This window comes from Ictalurus punctatus, chromosome 5 (assembly GCF_001660625.3).
Source record: "Ictalurus punctatus breed USDA103 chromosome 5, Coco_2.0, whole genome shotgun sequence".
In the NCBI taxonomy this organism is placed as follows: Eukaryota; Metazoa; Chordata; class Actinopteri; order Siluriformes; family Ictaluridae; genus Ictalurus; species Ictalurus punctatus.
The window spans coordinates 474,555-490,604 of record NC_030420.2 but is presented as its reverse complement, the minus strand read 5'-3'; the positions used below and the strand labels follow the sequence as shown (position 1 = coordinate 490,604).

At 42.8% G+C, this 16,050-nt stretch overlaps 3 protein-coding genes and 1 long non-coding RNA gene across 7 annotated transcripts; 2 read left to right on the top strand and 2 right to left on the bottom strand.

The window, feature by feature from the left end:
- Positions 1–5: 5 nt before the first annotated feature.
- gpx8 (glutathione peroxidase 8 (putative)) lies at positions 6–3,532 on the bottom strand. Its single transcript, XM_017466944.3, has 3 exons — positions 3,173–3,532; positions 1,133–1,394; positions 6–704 (listed from the first exon to the last, which is right to left on the bottom strand). Exons 1-3 carry the CDS (start codon positions 3,377–3,379, stop codon positions 541–543), a joined length of 633 nt encoding a protein of 210 aa, XP_017322433.1. The 5' UTR covers positions 3,380–3,532; the 3' UTR covers positions 6–540.
- Positions 3,533–3,607: 75 nt separating this feature from the next.
- On the top strand, positions 3,608–4,265 carry LOC128632826 (uncharacterized). Its single transcript, XR_008396382.1, has 2 exons — positions 3,608–3,951; positions 3,987–4,265. It is a non-coding gene; the product is annotated as an uncharacterized LOC128632826 (long non-coding RNA).
- On the bottom strand, positions 3,999–9,842 carry anapc5 (anaphase promoting complex subunit 5). Of its 2 annotated transcripts, XM_053680017.1 has the most exons (18): positions 9,380–9,842; positions 9,093–9,172; positions 8,735–8,838; positions 8,303–8,531; positions 8,115–8,175; positions 7,920–8,021; positions 7,211–7,401; positions 6,833–6,914; positions 6,567–6,659; positions 6,273–6,454; positions 5,978–6,113; positions 5,803–5,877; positions 5,519–5,640; positions 5,166–5,273; positions 4,880–5,027; positions 4,577–4,739; positions 4,175–4,422; positions 3,999–4,136 (listed from the first exon to the last, which is right to left on the bottom strand). In XM_053680017.1, exons 1-17 carry the CDS (start codon positions 9,581–9,583, stop codon positions 4,214–4,216), a joined length of 2,289 nt encoding a protein of 762 aa, XP_053535992.1. In that variant the 5' UTR covers positions 9,584–9,842; the 3' UTR covers positions 3,999–4,136; positions 4,175–4,213. The 2 variants fall into 2 exon arrangements, with proteins under 2 accessions (XP_053535992.1, XP_047011297.2); XM_047155341.2 differs by lacking the exon at positions 3,999–4,136 and having other exon boundaries at positions 4,158–4,422.
- Positions 9,843–10,970: 1,128 nt separating this feature from the next.
- On the top strand, positions 10,971–15,164 carry rnf34a (ring finger protein 34a). 3 transcript variants are annotated; one of them, XM_053680013.1, is made up of 9 exons: positions 10,971–11,108; positions 11,922–12,365; positions 12,540–12,727; positions 12,812–12,998; positions 13,113–13,166; positions 13,240–13,417; positions 13,620–13,649; positions 14,202–14,231; positions 14,542–15,164. In XM_053680013.1, exons 1-9 carry the CDS (start codon positions 11,103–11,105, stop codon positions 14,724–14,726), a joined length of 1,302 nt encoding a protein of 433 aa, XP_053535988.1. In that variant the 5' UTR covers positions 10,971–11,102; the 3' UTR covers positions 14,727–15,164. The 3 variants fall into 3 exon arrangements, with proteins under 3 accessions (XP_053535988.1, XP_017322398.1, XP_017322399.1); XM_017466909.3 differs by having other exon boundaries at positions 13,110–13,166; XM_017466910.3 differs by lacking the exon at positions 14,202–14,231 and having other exon boundaries at positions 13,110–13,166.
- The last annotated feature ends 886 nt before the right edge of the window (positions 15,165–16,050 follow it).

Below are 16,050 nucleotides of genomic sequence, written 5' to 3'. Positions count from 1 at the left end.
ATGACTTTAAATAATTAAACAAACACAAATAAACTGTTTATTCAGTGATGTCACAATTTTTTGGGTTTGTAACAGGCCACGCCCATTAGGACAGTGAGCTCATCTGTTTTACCGTTTTTATGATGTAAATTTAGTTTTTAATAATATTGTACCACAATGACACATTCTATTTTTTTTTACTTTCTTTCTTTCTTTTATTAATAAACTGAAATCTCTGATTAAAGTGGTTGTGCATTCACTAAAAGTCGAGATGAAACTGACAAATGAACTTAAACTGCATTAAATATGTGACATTTAGAAATATTTGTGATTCCCAGATGTGTTCACCCTGAGATTTCACACTTCACTCCACACAAATTCACCTTGTACACACACACACACACACACACACACACACACACACACACACACACACACACACACACACACACTCACTTCAACACCACATATAGAGTTCTCCGTTCTGATCCGGCGCCGCACTGAGGCGTCGTTCCTCACAGAACCCTCTGAACATTTCCTCCTCAGCATACAGAATCTCTCTCAGAGCTCGTGTCTCTTCTTCAGTATGATTTCCCGTACGAGAGCCGTCGCTTCCTTCCTGATTTCCTCCATTGGCTCATCCGGCTTCCACACCTGCACGACCTGACCCTCAGCACTCACCAGAAACTTCCAGAAGTTCCACTTTGGTATTTGTCGAACCGAATCTGTGCGTCAGTCAGACAGAGGAAATTTCGTAAGCAATACAGCAACAGTAACGCACAGTAAATTAAATATATAAACACACTGTGGGAATAATTAAACATGCGCTGCACCTGGCCAGGTGGCTTATTTACATATGACTTCATTGCATATTTGGGTGTGGCCCTTAAAGAAATCAGGTAATTGCTCGGGTTAGTGGTAATGACTACGTCTCCGTGTTAATTACTCACTCCATCCCTGTCACATTTCATTTAAAGATTTCTGCATGTTGTAGCCAATGAATAAATCCTTTTTCTTATGTTTCTTTATTAGTATCACAAGATCAACATGTAAATACAGACAAAAAACTATATTTATCATTGCTGCCATCGTTACATTCCAACATGGGATCAGATCATATAATACAATTAAATTTTTTATTTTTATTTTTTACCTGTGAGGAATCTGAAGGCTGGCTCCGCCTCTGATCCCATGATTTTTATCATGCTGAAGAAGGGGAAAGTGACAGCGTAGTTGGACCTGGCAAAGGCCTCTGCATCTCGGCCCATCCCCGGTTCTGTGTCTCCGTACTGTGCACACGGGAAAGCCAACACGGTGAAGTGAGTGGACCCGAGAGCCCGGTGCAGCTCCTGCAGGTCTCTGTAGTTCTGTTCAGTCTGTTCACTGTGACTCGCCACGTTTACAACCAGAGACACCTGAAACCACAGTACATGGTCATCCAGCAGTGTTATAACACAGTGTTGCTGAATTCTGGATCCTGATTGGTCAGAAGGTGTTGATTAGTCTTCTATAACAGAAGCTCTGACAGTAGTGCAACTGCAAATCACAGGTTTATATTAATGCGCTCGCTCTAATACGTTATCATTTCTATAGTAAAAGTACATTCACAGGGACATGTATAGCGGACGATCAACATAAACGAATTTAAAAATGTGTGTAATCATTATATGGTGAACAATATGGTGATTTTTTTTCTGTAAGGAGATGTTTATGTAACATTTATGGAAGGAGTCTCCAGTGTCAGTGCTTTATAACGATCAGAGGTGGAAGGAAAAAAAAGGGGTCACTTTAGGTTTTTTTTCGAGATCTGGTGAGGGAACGACTGTTTATAGCGGCTATAACGTAAGCGAGAACAGAAACTAACTTCTTGGACATTCCACGACATTAAACGTAACCGTAAACTGATAAAGTGTACGATGTTTTCATTTGTTTTAACAAGTAAAAATTTTAATCATTTGCAAATTAAGGAATGAAACATTTGGGGCCGTGATGTTACAGGAAAACAATAAACTCTTCAGTAACTCCACTTCATCACTTCCCAGTCGCTGTTTATTCCAATAACATCTGAAGTGTTTCATTTATTTCTTACCACACATTGTATACAACAGTTCATTAACACACTGTTTATATGTTATTCATATTAAAAACTTCACTTATAATCACTGAGAGCTCATTATATTACATGAACTCTGAGGGGGAAACGTCCATGAGAACAAAAATGGCTTCCTTGTAGTCCACCTCAGGATTTGAGTTACAGCTACAGAATATCGCTCATATTTTGATTAATAAATGTCATTTATTCACCAAAACTATCCCTTTTAGCCATTTGTCACCAGAGAGTGCTTATACTGACTCAACATTTAATGTTTTAATGTTCATAAAGAAAGCTTTTAGTGAAAAAACATTACGTTTCCCACCCGTATTACGAAAAATCACGTCTGTCTCTCTACGATTGGCTAACAGTTCACACGCGCTTGCTAGTAACCTACCAGAGAGCATAATACAAGATACTATAGCGAATCACAATACGGAAGGCGGGTTTTGTCGGAATTCAGGTAGAATCGCGATTAGCTACGTGCTAATTCAAGTCCCCCGTTGTTATACAGTACCGCTGACTGAAAAATTACGTTATTTCTCCACTCTATTATTTCAATTCAACTTAAAAAAGTGAAGTGTTTTACAAACGCTTAAAGTAGATTTTTTTTGCAGTCAGAGGATGACAAAAACCCTCAACAGCCAGATAGTTCCGAACGAGTCTTTTTAAATGACTCCTCAGAATGATTCAGATAAATTGATTCACGACAACCACTAACGAAAATGTTGTCGATGTTATATATTTTTTCTTTTTCTTATTGAATTTTAGGACAAAAATAATTATTTGGTAGTTATGCAGTATCGAATATACAATATTATCGATAATATCTGCATACTGAATAAAATGAATCAACTTTTTCTGAGTGACTTAGAATCGGATCAGTAAAGTGATTCACAATAGACACCCATGTAGGCAAGCTGACTTCGTGGCTGTAGTGAGTGAAGTTCTGCAGGAGAGGAGTGTGTGTGTGTGTGTGTGTGTGTGTGTGTGTGTGTGTAAACACTTTTATTCACAATTAAAACTGCAAACCACTGCGTACCGATCTGAACAATAATGAAATGAAACACAGCATGTTGATGTATAGATAGTGAAACTTACTTTCCCCCGATATTTCTCCAGAGAGACGCTCCGCCCTTTCGTGTCCTTCACCTGGAAGGAGTAAAAATCCGCGTGGTTGCGGTTCCTGGAGAGTTTTGTGTGCAGGAGATAAAGCGAGGAGATGCAGAGAGTCGCGGTTATGATGAGGGACACGACCCGGGCTCTGGAGCTGGACGGTTTGGACGGATAACCACCCAGAGCCTCCATGTTGGAGGAGTGAAGCTGAAGATGGAGGGATGAGGGATGGAGGAGTGCAGATGTTTGGAGGAGGTGGACACCAGGTCTCAGATTACACCAGGGGGAGAACCCGGGTTTCAGGATCTACAGCCACGTGGAGACCCTCAGTGCAGCTCACATCTAGCTTTTAAATCCCTGATTAAATGAGATTTCACTGTTTATTAAACATTTATCTTCAAATATTTTACACACTTTAACCTTTTCCTTACAACCTTGTGGTATTTTCTCAATCATATTTCCTGACAATAAAATAGCATTTAAATTTTTCTAATATATTTATATATGTTAAATCCCACACATTACATTCATTTCCCCCATTTAGCTTTTCAGTGATTTATTTCACTTTCACGAACACATTAGTTTCATTATTATTCATTCAGTCATTTTTTATTTATTTATTTTTTTTTACATACTGTGTATTAGAATTTTTGGATACTGAATTGTTCTGTGGTCTGTTCATTCACACAAATAAAACACACAACATTGTTTATGTTCAAACAGTTTGTTTATCAATACAAAGTTGTGTTTTGTGGATATTAGAGGTGGTGGGTGGGTGTGGCCTGTGCGTGTATTAGAGGTGGTGGGTGGGCGTGGCCGGGGTGTGTGTATTAGAGGCAGTGGGTGGGTGTGGCCTGTGTGTGTATTAGAGGTGGTGGGTGGGCGTGGCCGAGGTGTGTGTATTAGAGGCAGTGGGTGGGTGTGGCCCGTGTGTATTAGAGGTGGTGGGTGGGCGTGGCCAGGGCACATGTATTAGAGGTGGGTGGGGGTTCGAGGTGGTGGGTGGGCATGGTCAGAGCCCATGTGTTAGAGGTGGGTGGGCGTGGCCGGGGCGTGCAGCAGCTCCTGGTTCCCCAGGCGGAACATTAGTGCATACTTGTTGCGCTCGGCCGAGTTTCCCAGCGTGTGGTGGAGCCGAGACTGCAGGTAATAAACATCACGCAGACGCTGTTTACAGTCCAGCTGAGAGAAATAAAACCCAGCCTCATCCAGAGTGTGTACAGCTGACTCTACAGCTACACACACACACACACACACACACACACACACACACACACAGTTAATAAAGTCTCTTCATAAAGTCCCACTTATCCAGATAGCATGAACATGGCCGTCAGCTTAATAACATTAATAATAGCAAGGTGAAGACACACACACACACACACACACCAGTGAGTCTGTGTTCCTCCGAGGCAGATGCAGTCAGAGCCACCTGACACCGAGCCATCAGCAGTAGAGCTTTAGCTTTATCCATCAGCGCACCGTGGGCCAACACACACTCCAACACACCACACACCAGTGAGAGAGCCTGCTCCGGGATCCCCAACATCAGCTATACACACACACACACACACACACACACACGGTTCAGAATAATTCAAATAACATCACATGAAACTTAATTACTGAGAAGAAGCAGATTTTTTGTAAAAATGTGTGTGTGTGTGTGTGTGTGTGTGTGTGTGTGTGTACCTGTGTGTAAGCGAGGTGCAGTATAGTTTTACACTCGAGTCTCTGCAGGTTGTGTTGTCGTGTGAGCGCTAAAGCCTTCAGCAGGAGCGGGAGAGCGGCTGAAAATCCACACGAGACCCAGTGCAGCTCTGCTGTGGCTAACATCACCCTGTAACACACACACACATATATATATTACATTTACACACACACATCCCATATTTATTTTACATTTACACACACACATCCCATATTTATTTTACATTTACACACACACATCCCATATTTATATTACATTTACACACACCTGATGATCATCTCAGTGTTCTTGTTCCTGTCACACAGCTGCTGTAGACGCTGCAGGACTTTGGAAGCTTCTGACGTACGATTTAAAGCCTTTAACAGCTGAGCTTTCCTGTTCTCACACACACACACACACACACACACACACATATACACATATATATATATATATATATATATATATATATATATATATATATATATATATATATATATATATATATAACCACATGTAGCAATAGTGTGTGCATATTCTTGTGTGACATCACTTCCTGTTGAGGTGGCCTCAGAAATGAGATCTGTGACTTTTCTCGCACGCACGCGCACACACACACACACACACATACGTGTGTTTACCTGTAGAGCCCCTCTGTGCTGTTCAGGGCGGAGATGGCAGTAACATGAGGCTCGGCCACGTGATATTTCCCATCATTCATGGCTTTCTCAAACTGAATGTTCAGATCACACAGCATCCAGATCTGCACACACACACACACACACACACACACACACCATAGTGTAACGCCTACCGAGGAAGGCCAGTGGGTGGGGGTGGTAATGCTTTATGCAAATGAGATGTGGAGACTACCAATCAGACTGTGAGGTTATCAGTTATCAGGTCTGAGTGACGCGGCGCTCACCTTAGCATGCTGAGTGTGAGGAGGAAACTGCTGCTTCAGGTGTCTGATGATGTCACTCGCAGCGGCATACAGACCCTGCACACGGACAACACGCATACGACACGTGGCATTAAAATATAACGTGTGTCAGGATTTAGTGTACTGATGCTAAAGGGGTGAAAGGTCAGGGGTGAACCTGGTCGGCGTGGAGCTGCGCGAGGTGACACAGTGCGATGGTGAACGGCTCCGTGTTGTTCTGCTGAACGCCGAAATTCACCGGCTCCAAACTGTTCATGTTCAACAGCAGCTGAGACTGCTGCACAGACATCGTACTGACACACACACACACACACACACACACACACACACACACACACACACAAACACCACACAATTAAGATGCACTCTGACTCTCTCAACTCTTGCTGTACATGCTCCACAGGGAGGCACTCTGAGCTGTCTCTCTGCACTCTGACCTGTCTCTCTCTCACCTCTTGCCGTACTTGCTCCACATGGAGGCGCTCTGAGCCAGACTAATCTCGATCAGCTCGTTCAGACTGTGTTTCCACAGCAGTATGGCCGTCTCATGCTGAGCATCCAGCAACTCAGCAGCTGAGCAACCCTGCAGCGCCCCCAGCTGGATCAGAGACTGCACGCCCAGACACGCTAAATACTGTACACACACACACACACACACACACACACACACACACACAATAATAAGCAATCTGACCAGTCATATTTTGATCTAATAATAATAATAATAATAATAATAACAAACTCACTGTTAAACAGAAATAAGTGGCCATTTTAACAGAGTCTTCAATCAGAACCTGACTGTCACATCCCTTCATCTGCTCCAACGTGTACAGCCAACTCTACAGAGAGAGAGAGAAAATTTAAACCAATTTAAATTTGAATTGAGAATTTAAAGGCAAGAAGCAATTTAAACCAAGTCTGACAGAGAGAGAGAGAGAGAGAGAGAGAGAGAGACAGTGTGTGTGTGAGAGAGAGTGTGTGTGTGTGTGTGTGTGAGAGAGAGCGTGTGTACCAGACAGTGCTGTAGGCAGACATGGTCGTTTGCTTCCTGAGCGATTCTGATGGCCTCCTGAAGAGCGAGATCAGCCTGCTGACTATAACACACACACACACACACACACACACACACACACACACACACACACACACACCCACCATCATGACAATGTACACTTCATGTTGTACAGGTATCAGAATGTAAACAGGACTAAATAAGGACCTCAGATGTGTGTTTAGGAGTCTGTTCTAACCCCCAAGTGACTTGTCTCTGGTGTTAATTTACACGGTTTGGTTCTATTACTGACTGCCTACACCATCGGGTGGCGCTCTGTGTGTGTGTGTGTGTGTGTGTGTGTGTGTGTGTGTGTGTGTGTGTGTGTGTGTTGCACACTAGTGGTTGAAGCGGCAGTGCAGGGTTGCCAGGTTGAGGACGGCGTAGCGAAGGCTGCGTCCGAATCCCTCGTCTCCGTTACTCTTCCCCTCCGCACCGGACAGGACGAGACGATCAAAGTAGTGCAGCAGACTGTGTGTGGAGGTGAAGACGTCCTGAACACGCACACTGTTCAGGTAACTCACATAGTGCTGCGGAGACAGAGAGGGGCGAGAGGGAGAGACGGGGGGTATAGAGAGAGAGGGGGGAGAGAGAGAATAAAGTGTAATATAAAGTGTAAGAGTACTGAATGCTGTGTTCAAAGCAAACGTGTTAACTTGTGTTTTCAACACGAGAAAGAAAACGCACAACATACTCTCCTCCTGTTCATGTGGTTGTCATGAGAACACTGTTGCTAGGCAACAGAGTTTGAGTACGAGCTAGCTAATGACTGAGGCTAATGATTTAGTTTTCTAGGAGATTGTGTTTCTACATGAAATTAAACACACAGTGAAGGAGGAAGTTACACAGAATGATCCACAACATCAACATTTACCTCAGAAGTGTCGATAAAACAGCAAGAAAAGACTCTACAATTACGCTGGAATTACACTTAGCATCGACCGCTAACACAACACGACTGGTGAACTGGGTGAAAAATGTGTGTGAGAGAATGTTCTGATGAACACAGTGACACACGTAGTGATGATGAATGCAGCACTGAACTCACCGCCTCAGCAAAGTCAGGGTTAAACTTCAGGATGTTGTTGAGTTCGTCCTGCAGTTTATCTGGACTCATGGCTTTGTTCTCATCGTTCTTCAACATGTACGCCTACACACACACACACACACACACACACACACACACACTTAAATCTGTGTTTGTGTTTGATGTAATAAACAGAAATGTGTGTTGATGACTGACCTGTCGAGCGAGGAAATACTCGGCCTGTTTCTGAGAGAGAGGACCGCGACTCTCATCACACCTACACACACACACACACACACACACACACACACACACACACACACACGTCAGGACTGTTGTGTTTCACAAACTTTCATATGCAAAAATAAATTACAGAACTCTCTCTCTCACACACACACACACACCGGAGCTCTGATTGGTGCAGTGTGTGTGTGTCCGGCTCGATTTTCTCCGTGATGTCGGCGAGCGTGTCCTCGTTAGCGCTCAGCTCCATGTCTTCGTTAGCACGGTTGGAGAGGTCAGGTCGGGGTCGTTGCCCGCGGTGACAGTACTGCTGCAGGGCCTTGTAGAGTTTATACACCTGACTGAAGGAGAGTTTATTATACGCCAGCAACATCTGACGCATAAACAACCCTACACACACACACACACACACACACACACACACACACACACACACACACTTCTGTTAAATGGTTTAGAAATATTATAATTCTATTACTGTGTGTAATCTTTGTGCTTTATTCAGAAATGTGAATTCATATATAAATAATATAAAATATTAATATCTGAAGAAATGAAGAAGTAATTTTGTCTTCTCACACACACACACACACCTACAACGCTGGTCTTAAACGCCTCAGAGTCGGTGAAGGCGCTCGGTAATTCAGCAAAAAAGTGCTCCATGTCCTGTAGCTCTCTGTCTGCCATCGTACACAACCTGACACACACACACACACACACACACATACACACACACAACGCTGAGGAGAACGGCTGACAGGAAACGATAGTTTATATTTATTTTACATTAATTATACATTAACAACAAAAAAATACACGACAATCAAGAGAACATATAACTGTCAGAAACAAGATCAGTGACAGGTGAGACAGTTATGAGGTGAGACAGGTGAGAGATTTGACAGTTAAGAAAGGTGAGAGAGCTGAGACAGGTGTATAAGGGTGTATTACCTGTGTTTGACGGTGCTGGCGATGAGAGGACAGCACTCCTCTACTGAGCTCAGGAACTGCTCAAACGTCACATCCGGGCCCTGTAACACACACACAATATATATATATATATATATATTACACCTGCTGTAAAAAGATAGAAGAATTTATTATTATTATTTTGTTGTAAAGATGGGGTGAGTTCAGTGAGGGGGGATTTGTAAAGGTGAGTGTTGAGTGAGGGGATTTGAGTGAGGGGTGTTGAATGAGGGGATTTGTAAAGGTGAGTGTTGAGTGAGGTAAGTTACCTGTTGTAAAGGTAAGATGAGTTTGTTGAGTCTCCTCCTGTCCAGCAGCTCCATGTGTTTATTAGCGGAACTCATCTCATACAGCAGCGCTAACACTGAGATCTTATACGGAGTCACCCAGTCCTTAATGCCGAATATATTCACCTGCACCACACCGTTCACCATCATCGGGTTAAAGTACAGACTCTCATGAACACTCGCCATAACGCGCTATAACGCCTCTATAATCACCGGTCTACTAAATCATAAACACCCAGTTACACACACTGCAGCACTGCGCTAGCATCAAACACCACCTGACTCATAAACTTCATCATCCTCTACAGTGTGTGTGTGTGTTATAACTCATTATAACCTCTAAATCATCTTTAAACTACAATCTAAACAGCAAGTTAGCATCAACGCCAAGCGCTAACGAGAGATTCAAAACTACCCTCCAGTTCCGGCGAGCTGATGACGTATCTGTGCGCGACGCTGAGCGCAGCCAATCAATTCACCTCTACTCAGATGACGTCACCAAAAGCCGGAAGAGATTTTGATATAGCGGGGCAGCTCGATAATAAAATAAATCAAAATTGCATAATATTTATCCCTGTAATTATTTTTGAAAGTCATCTTTTTAATTTGCATTTTAAAAAATATATTTATGTATTTGTTTATGTTTATTATATATACATATTTATTTTAATTGTCCGAAAAACTTTTGTAAATAATCATGTTTGTTTGTTTTTTCAGTTAAAACTCAGCACAAAGTTGATATCAATCATAAATTCATAATTAGTTTTGATTATAATGTCATTCCTGTACATTTTATAATAAATTAATAATCATTCATAAAAAGTTAAACATGGAAAAATATACGTGATTATTTCCTTCATATAAAATTTTTATTCTTATCAACAGACTTTTGATGGAAGACTAAAACATGTTCCCACTGTAAGTTTTGTCTAATATTTATTTTTGTTATTGGCACATTGGCATCAATGTCAGTGGATGTAAGTTTTTTTTTTATTTTTAATTTATTTATTTTATTTTATTTAAGTAGATTCTATAAACTAATTAAAATATTACTTACTTTGGAGTAACTTATATTTAACTCATTTTTTTTCCTGAATCACACTGTGTTGGCCTATTTCACTTAATATCAAAGTGCAAAATTAGGCTTTTTTATTTAAAGTTACTGTATAAAAGAAGGAGATCTGCTTCTTTGTGGTCTCTTTAAATGTTTAATAAAAAAAAGTGCAGGTGTAGAGCTGCAACAGCTTTTCTATGCATACAAGGAAGCATGTGTTTTTTCATGACTAAATTTACATTTATAAACACTGAGTTTAGGTAAGATTAGACTAATAATAGTCTATAATACCGCCGTACTTTATCCTTCATTCATAATGTATCACTTTGTAAAAATAATAAGAAGATTAAGAATATATTTCTATTATTATAATAAACTAAAAAAATTTTTTTTTCTAACCTACAGAGAAAAGGAAACAATTATATATATTTTAAGTTTATTCAGGCTAAATATATCCTACAAAATAAACCCTGCTGCGCTGACCAATCAACGCGTATTTGCAGAATTAACCTAGCCAATCACAGCGGTAGTGGGCGGAGATTGTTGCTATACGGAAGTTAAAAATGAAGACGCAGCTGTATGGATTAGCGGTGTAGGATGGCTCGTGATCTTTTCTATTTAACTTAATTTCCTTTAAGCATCGGAGCTGATATGAAGGTACTGATATACATTCATATTAAACCTAGAGGACATAATGGTTCAGTTAATATTTCGGGCTCACAGTTTGTTTTAGGAGCTAGCCAGTTTAACACTATGCTAGCGTTACTAACAGAAACTCGGGCCGAGTCTCAAATGAGTGCTTACAGAAGTGCACTTTGTAGAGTATAAACTAAATATGTAAATGTATCTGTGACAGGATTTATCGGTATAGTGCCTTATACACTATGTTTAGTGCACTACTTAGTGTCCTGTAGGAGGATATTTGTGATTAATTTAGCTCACGTGAGTGTAAAAGGTAGAGAATAAGTTAAAGTAGTGTGATTTAAAGTTAAAATAGTGGAGTAATGTATGATTCCGATGGAGGGAAAGTGTGAGCTGAGTTATTTGAAGTGCACTAATCCCTCATTACAGCTCGGCTCACTCCGGCCTCGTCTCAAATCACACTGATCTCTCGGAACATCCGGGGTCAGGAAAGTGCACGAGCTCGAAATCTCTGAAAGACCGAGTGACTTATATTCTATTTATTTACAGTTTGAACACTGTGTGTAAAATCTGCTGCAGTTTCCACACATATAATAAAGTGTTCAATAAATAAATTCGGTCTCTGTGGCCCTTTAGACTGTAAACAGGAGAAACATCACGTGATGTTGCTCACAGCATCAGCCAATCAGAACAAAGAGGCGTGTCTATTAACATGTCAGTCATGTTACTTATTAACTCTCAAAGCTCCGCCTTTTTCACTAGGATTTCACTAGGATTTAATCACACCTCATCTTTACTGTGTGTGTGTGTGTGTGTGTGTGTGCGCAGGCGGGCGCCTCGTGTGTGTGGGCATCGTGTTGTGATCTGCTGAACGAGGTGATGGGGGCGGGGGCAGTGAGAGGACAGCAGCCCGGGTTCGGAGGAGCCGGTCCGTTCCGCTTCGCTCCGTCTGCCGGATATTCCACACACACAACCACTAACACACACCCTCACACACACACACACACTAACACTCACACACACGCTAACAGTAACCCAAACACTAACAGACAGACTCGTATACACCCCCACACACACACTCATACACACCCTAGCACATACTCTCACACACACACGAACAGACAGACTCGTACACACACCCACACACACCCCAACACACACTCTCACACCCACACTCACACACACACTCATCCTCACCCTCACACACCCCCTCAATCACACACACTCAGCTGTCAGGGATGTAGGGAGAGTTTCTCCATCTTCAGGAGGAGGGTGAGTACACAACTGTCTGTCTCTCTATCTGTCTGTCTCTCTGTCTATCTGCCCCTCTGTCTGTCTCTCAAAGTGTTTCTGTGAAATATATTTTAACCTCCCTGTCTCTTCTCTCCCCTTCTTTGTGTGTGTGTGTGTGTGTGTGTGTGTGTGTGTGTGTGTGTGTGTGTGCAGTATGTGTGCTGTGAGTGTAGGCGGAGTTTCTGCTCGGCGTGTTCAGTTCTGCAGGAGAACCTGAGGACCTGCAGTACGTGTAACCTGCTGAAGGGGACGGCGTTCCAGCGGCCGCGCCTCATGAAGCTGCGTGTTAAAGACCTGCAGCGTTACTTAACGCTACACAACATCAACACCGACACCTGCAGGTACGCTGTGAGGGTGTATAGTGGGTGTGGCCTAACATTCTAATGAGCTAGCTTGATTGACAGCATGCTCCCCCTCACCTACAGAGAAAAAGAGGACTTGGTGAATTTAGTGCTGTTTCACCAAGGAGTGGAGAGCGAGGACGATTCGGACACGCCCACTTTCCCCACGAGTCCATTGCACACCCCTCCCACCACAAACTCCGCTTCCCTGCTCTCACCTGCTCACGAAGAGCCAATCAGCAGGGACGATGGCTCAGAGTCTACCAGTGAGGTTTGTGGAAAAGGATGATGGAGGGATTAGTAGCTGTGTTAGAATGGAGGGTTCACTCTGACCGTGTGTGTGTGTGTGTGTGTGTGTGTGTGTGTGTGTGTGTGTATACAGCAGCTTGTCGACTCTGAGTCACTCTCCACCCTCGAGCCCACAGAACAAACCCCAGAGGTGAGAGGAAGGAAAAAGAGAAAATAAACCGTTGGTGTTAACGGTGTTAATGTAGTGTTTTGTGATTGGTCAGGCGGTGCGGAGGGCGGGGCGAGCGTCTCTCTCAGACCTGTCGTGTGTAGGTGACGTGGAGCGGCTCACGGTGCGACAGCTGAAGGAAATCCTGGCGCACAATTTCGTCAACTTTTCCGGCTGCTGTGAGAAGTGGGAGCTGGTGGAGAGAGTGAGGAGACTGTACACTGAGAAGTCCAGTGAGTTTTACACACACACACACACACACACACACTATACACTACACTCACTATACACCACACACATACACACACACTATACACACTCTACACACACTCCACACTGTAATCTCTATATAGACACCAGTTGGTTAAATAATCTTACTTGTTTTCAAACTTGAACAAATTTATCGAGTTTGTGTCTCGTTTATCTTCATTTCAGTGGAGAACGTGAGCCGTGACATCAGCACAGGTAACACACACACACACACACACACACACACACACACAGACTCACCTGTTATAATCTGCAGGGTCTTTTTAACCTGTTTACACTGCGTAAGCCCTGTATGACGCAGCGCTGGAGACGCTGGAGGTTTCATCTTATTTACATACAGCAGCTCCAGTGCTGATGAAACGATCCGAACTGTTGCTCTTAATCACACGATCTAACCTTCTAACAGCTCTTTAATGACACTTTGGGAAGTGTAGATGGTGTAAATGATGCTTTATTACAGTGAAATCGATGCAGATTTGATCAGCACTTTAGATTTATTCATTTATTCAGCTGCTTTATGTCCTCATGAATATTTAAATGGAATCATTTGAATACAAATCAGTGTAGTGTTGAATTGTTCGAGAAGCTCCAGCATTTCAGTGTTTAATTTCATGGTAAAGAGAAAAGGAGACACGAGCAACGTTAACCACCGGCTTGTAGCGTTAGGGGCGGAGCTTGTAGTGTTAGGGGCGGAGCTTGTCCATATTTGTACTAATAGTTGTTGTGATTTTGCTTTCCTTGCTGAAGTCGTAGCTTTTCCTCCTGATGCAGTCAGAGGTAAGACATGGGGACATCACATTTACTGATACCAACCGCCATTAGTGGTGTCATTACACACACACACACACACACACACACACACACACACCCTGCATGGTGACAGATGCATGCTGGGAAACCATAAAACATGGAGGATGGAATTTCTCTCATCTCACAGTGCAAAACATGACAGAAAAACTTCACACTATTTTTTTGTTCAACTCGTATCTCCACGTGTGTGTGCACGTGTGTGTGTGCGCATGCGCTGAGCCTTTGAGGATGTGGCATGAACATAGTGTGTGTTTTCTCTCTCTGTGTGTGTGTGTAGAGGGTGGCAGCGCTCGGCTGGAGGCCGATGAGAATCTGTGTCGTATCTGCATGGACGCGGTGATCGACTGCGTGTTGTTGGAATGCGGTCACATGGTCACGTGTACAAAATGCGGGAAGCGCATGAGCGAGTGTCCGATCTGCAGACAGTACGTCATCCGCGCCGTCCACGTCTTCAAGTCCTGACGTCACACACACCATATGCAAACGTTCCACAGGAGACGACGATGCAGCATCTGTTTACACACACACACACACACACACACACCTCGGCTGCGGAGTCAGATTGGCTCCTCCTTCACAACTCAGGCTATAACTTTCCAAATGCTCTTCTTCTCATTCATTCTGTGTGTGTGTGTGTGTGTGTGTGTGTGTGTGTGTGTGTGTGTGTACTTGAGCATTAACAACATATTAATATAATCAGATGTAAGGGTTGACAGAAGTCAAAGAGCCTCATGTTCACCTGGAACTCCAGAGCAATACCTGTGTGTGTGTGTGTGTGTGTGTGTGTGTGTGTGTGTGTGTGTGTGAGAGAGAGAGAGAGAGAGATTATTGCATCTCAAAAAAACTAGAATACTGTGGAAGTTCTTTTTTTCTGTAATTGAATTAAAGAAGTGGACCCGTCTTATGTTCTCGATTAATTACATAGTGAAATATTTCTCACAGAAAAACTCGTTTCTCAAAATATTGAAGTAAAGAACTGATCATTTCCACGATCTTCAGATTTCTGAGATGCGCCTTCAGTTGTGTTCATTCTTCATTACTCCGTGTTTCATTCAGATGTTTATTTTCTTGTTAAAAAAATAAAAGAATCAAAACTTTCTTTAATCCATAATGAAGTAATAAACGACCTGCAACATCTCGCTGTCTGGTGAAATGTAAAGAACTGAAAAAAGCTAATAGCTCCGTTTAATTCCACTCTTTCCTCCTCTGCTGGTTTGATCCGGAGCGCTGTGCGTTTCAGACTGAAGTTTAAAGCCGCAGTTCAGTTCGTGTTGTAAGCGACGTGCCGAGATGTCATCGACAGCGGAGTGGGGAAACCGAACCCCGATTTATCTTCGCTCTCACACTTAAATGATTTTTGGTTTCTGTAAACCTGCAGCCAGACCCTCCGGTGCCTGCACCCCTAATCAGACCCTTCAGTACTTGGACTCTTAAGGAGCATGTTCAGTGATCGGACCACTAAGAACATTATAAACCGGATTGAATGCGGTTCTGGAGTTTTCCATGAAGACGGTTAATAAAAGTGGAGCTTCTTGGAAATCTCGACTCCGCGAGATCCATCAACTACGTTCAGGTGCGACTTATTTCCAGTAGTTCAAGCGGGATTTGGCCCGCAGCAGTCATCCCCGACAGCACAGGAGACGAGCGGCGTTATTCACTCCAGCTGGACCAGCGCTTAGAATTACACTACTGTACAGGGTAGAAAACATGAACATGAAATAATGTTCATAAGCACTGGAATCACATTTCGAGGAGAAACGAATACGTTTATCTGAACTACGTTAGA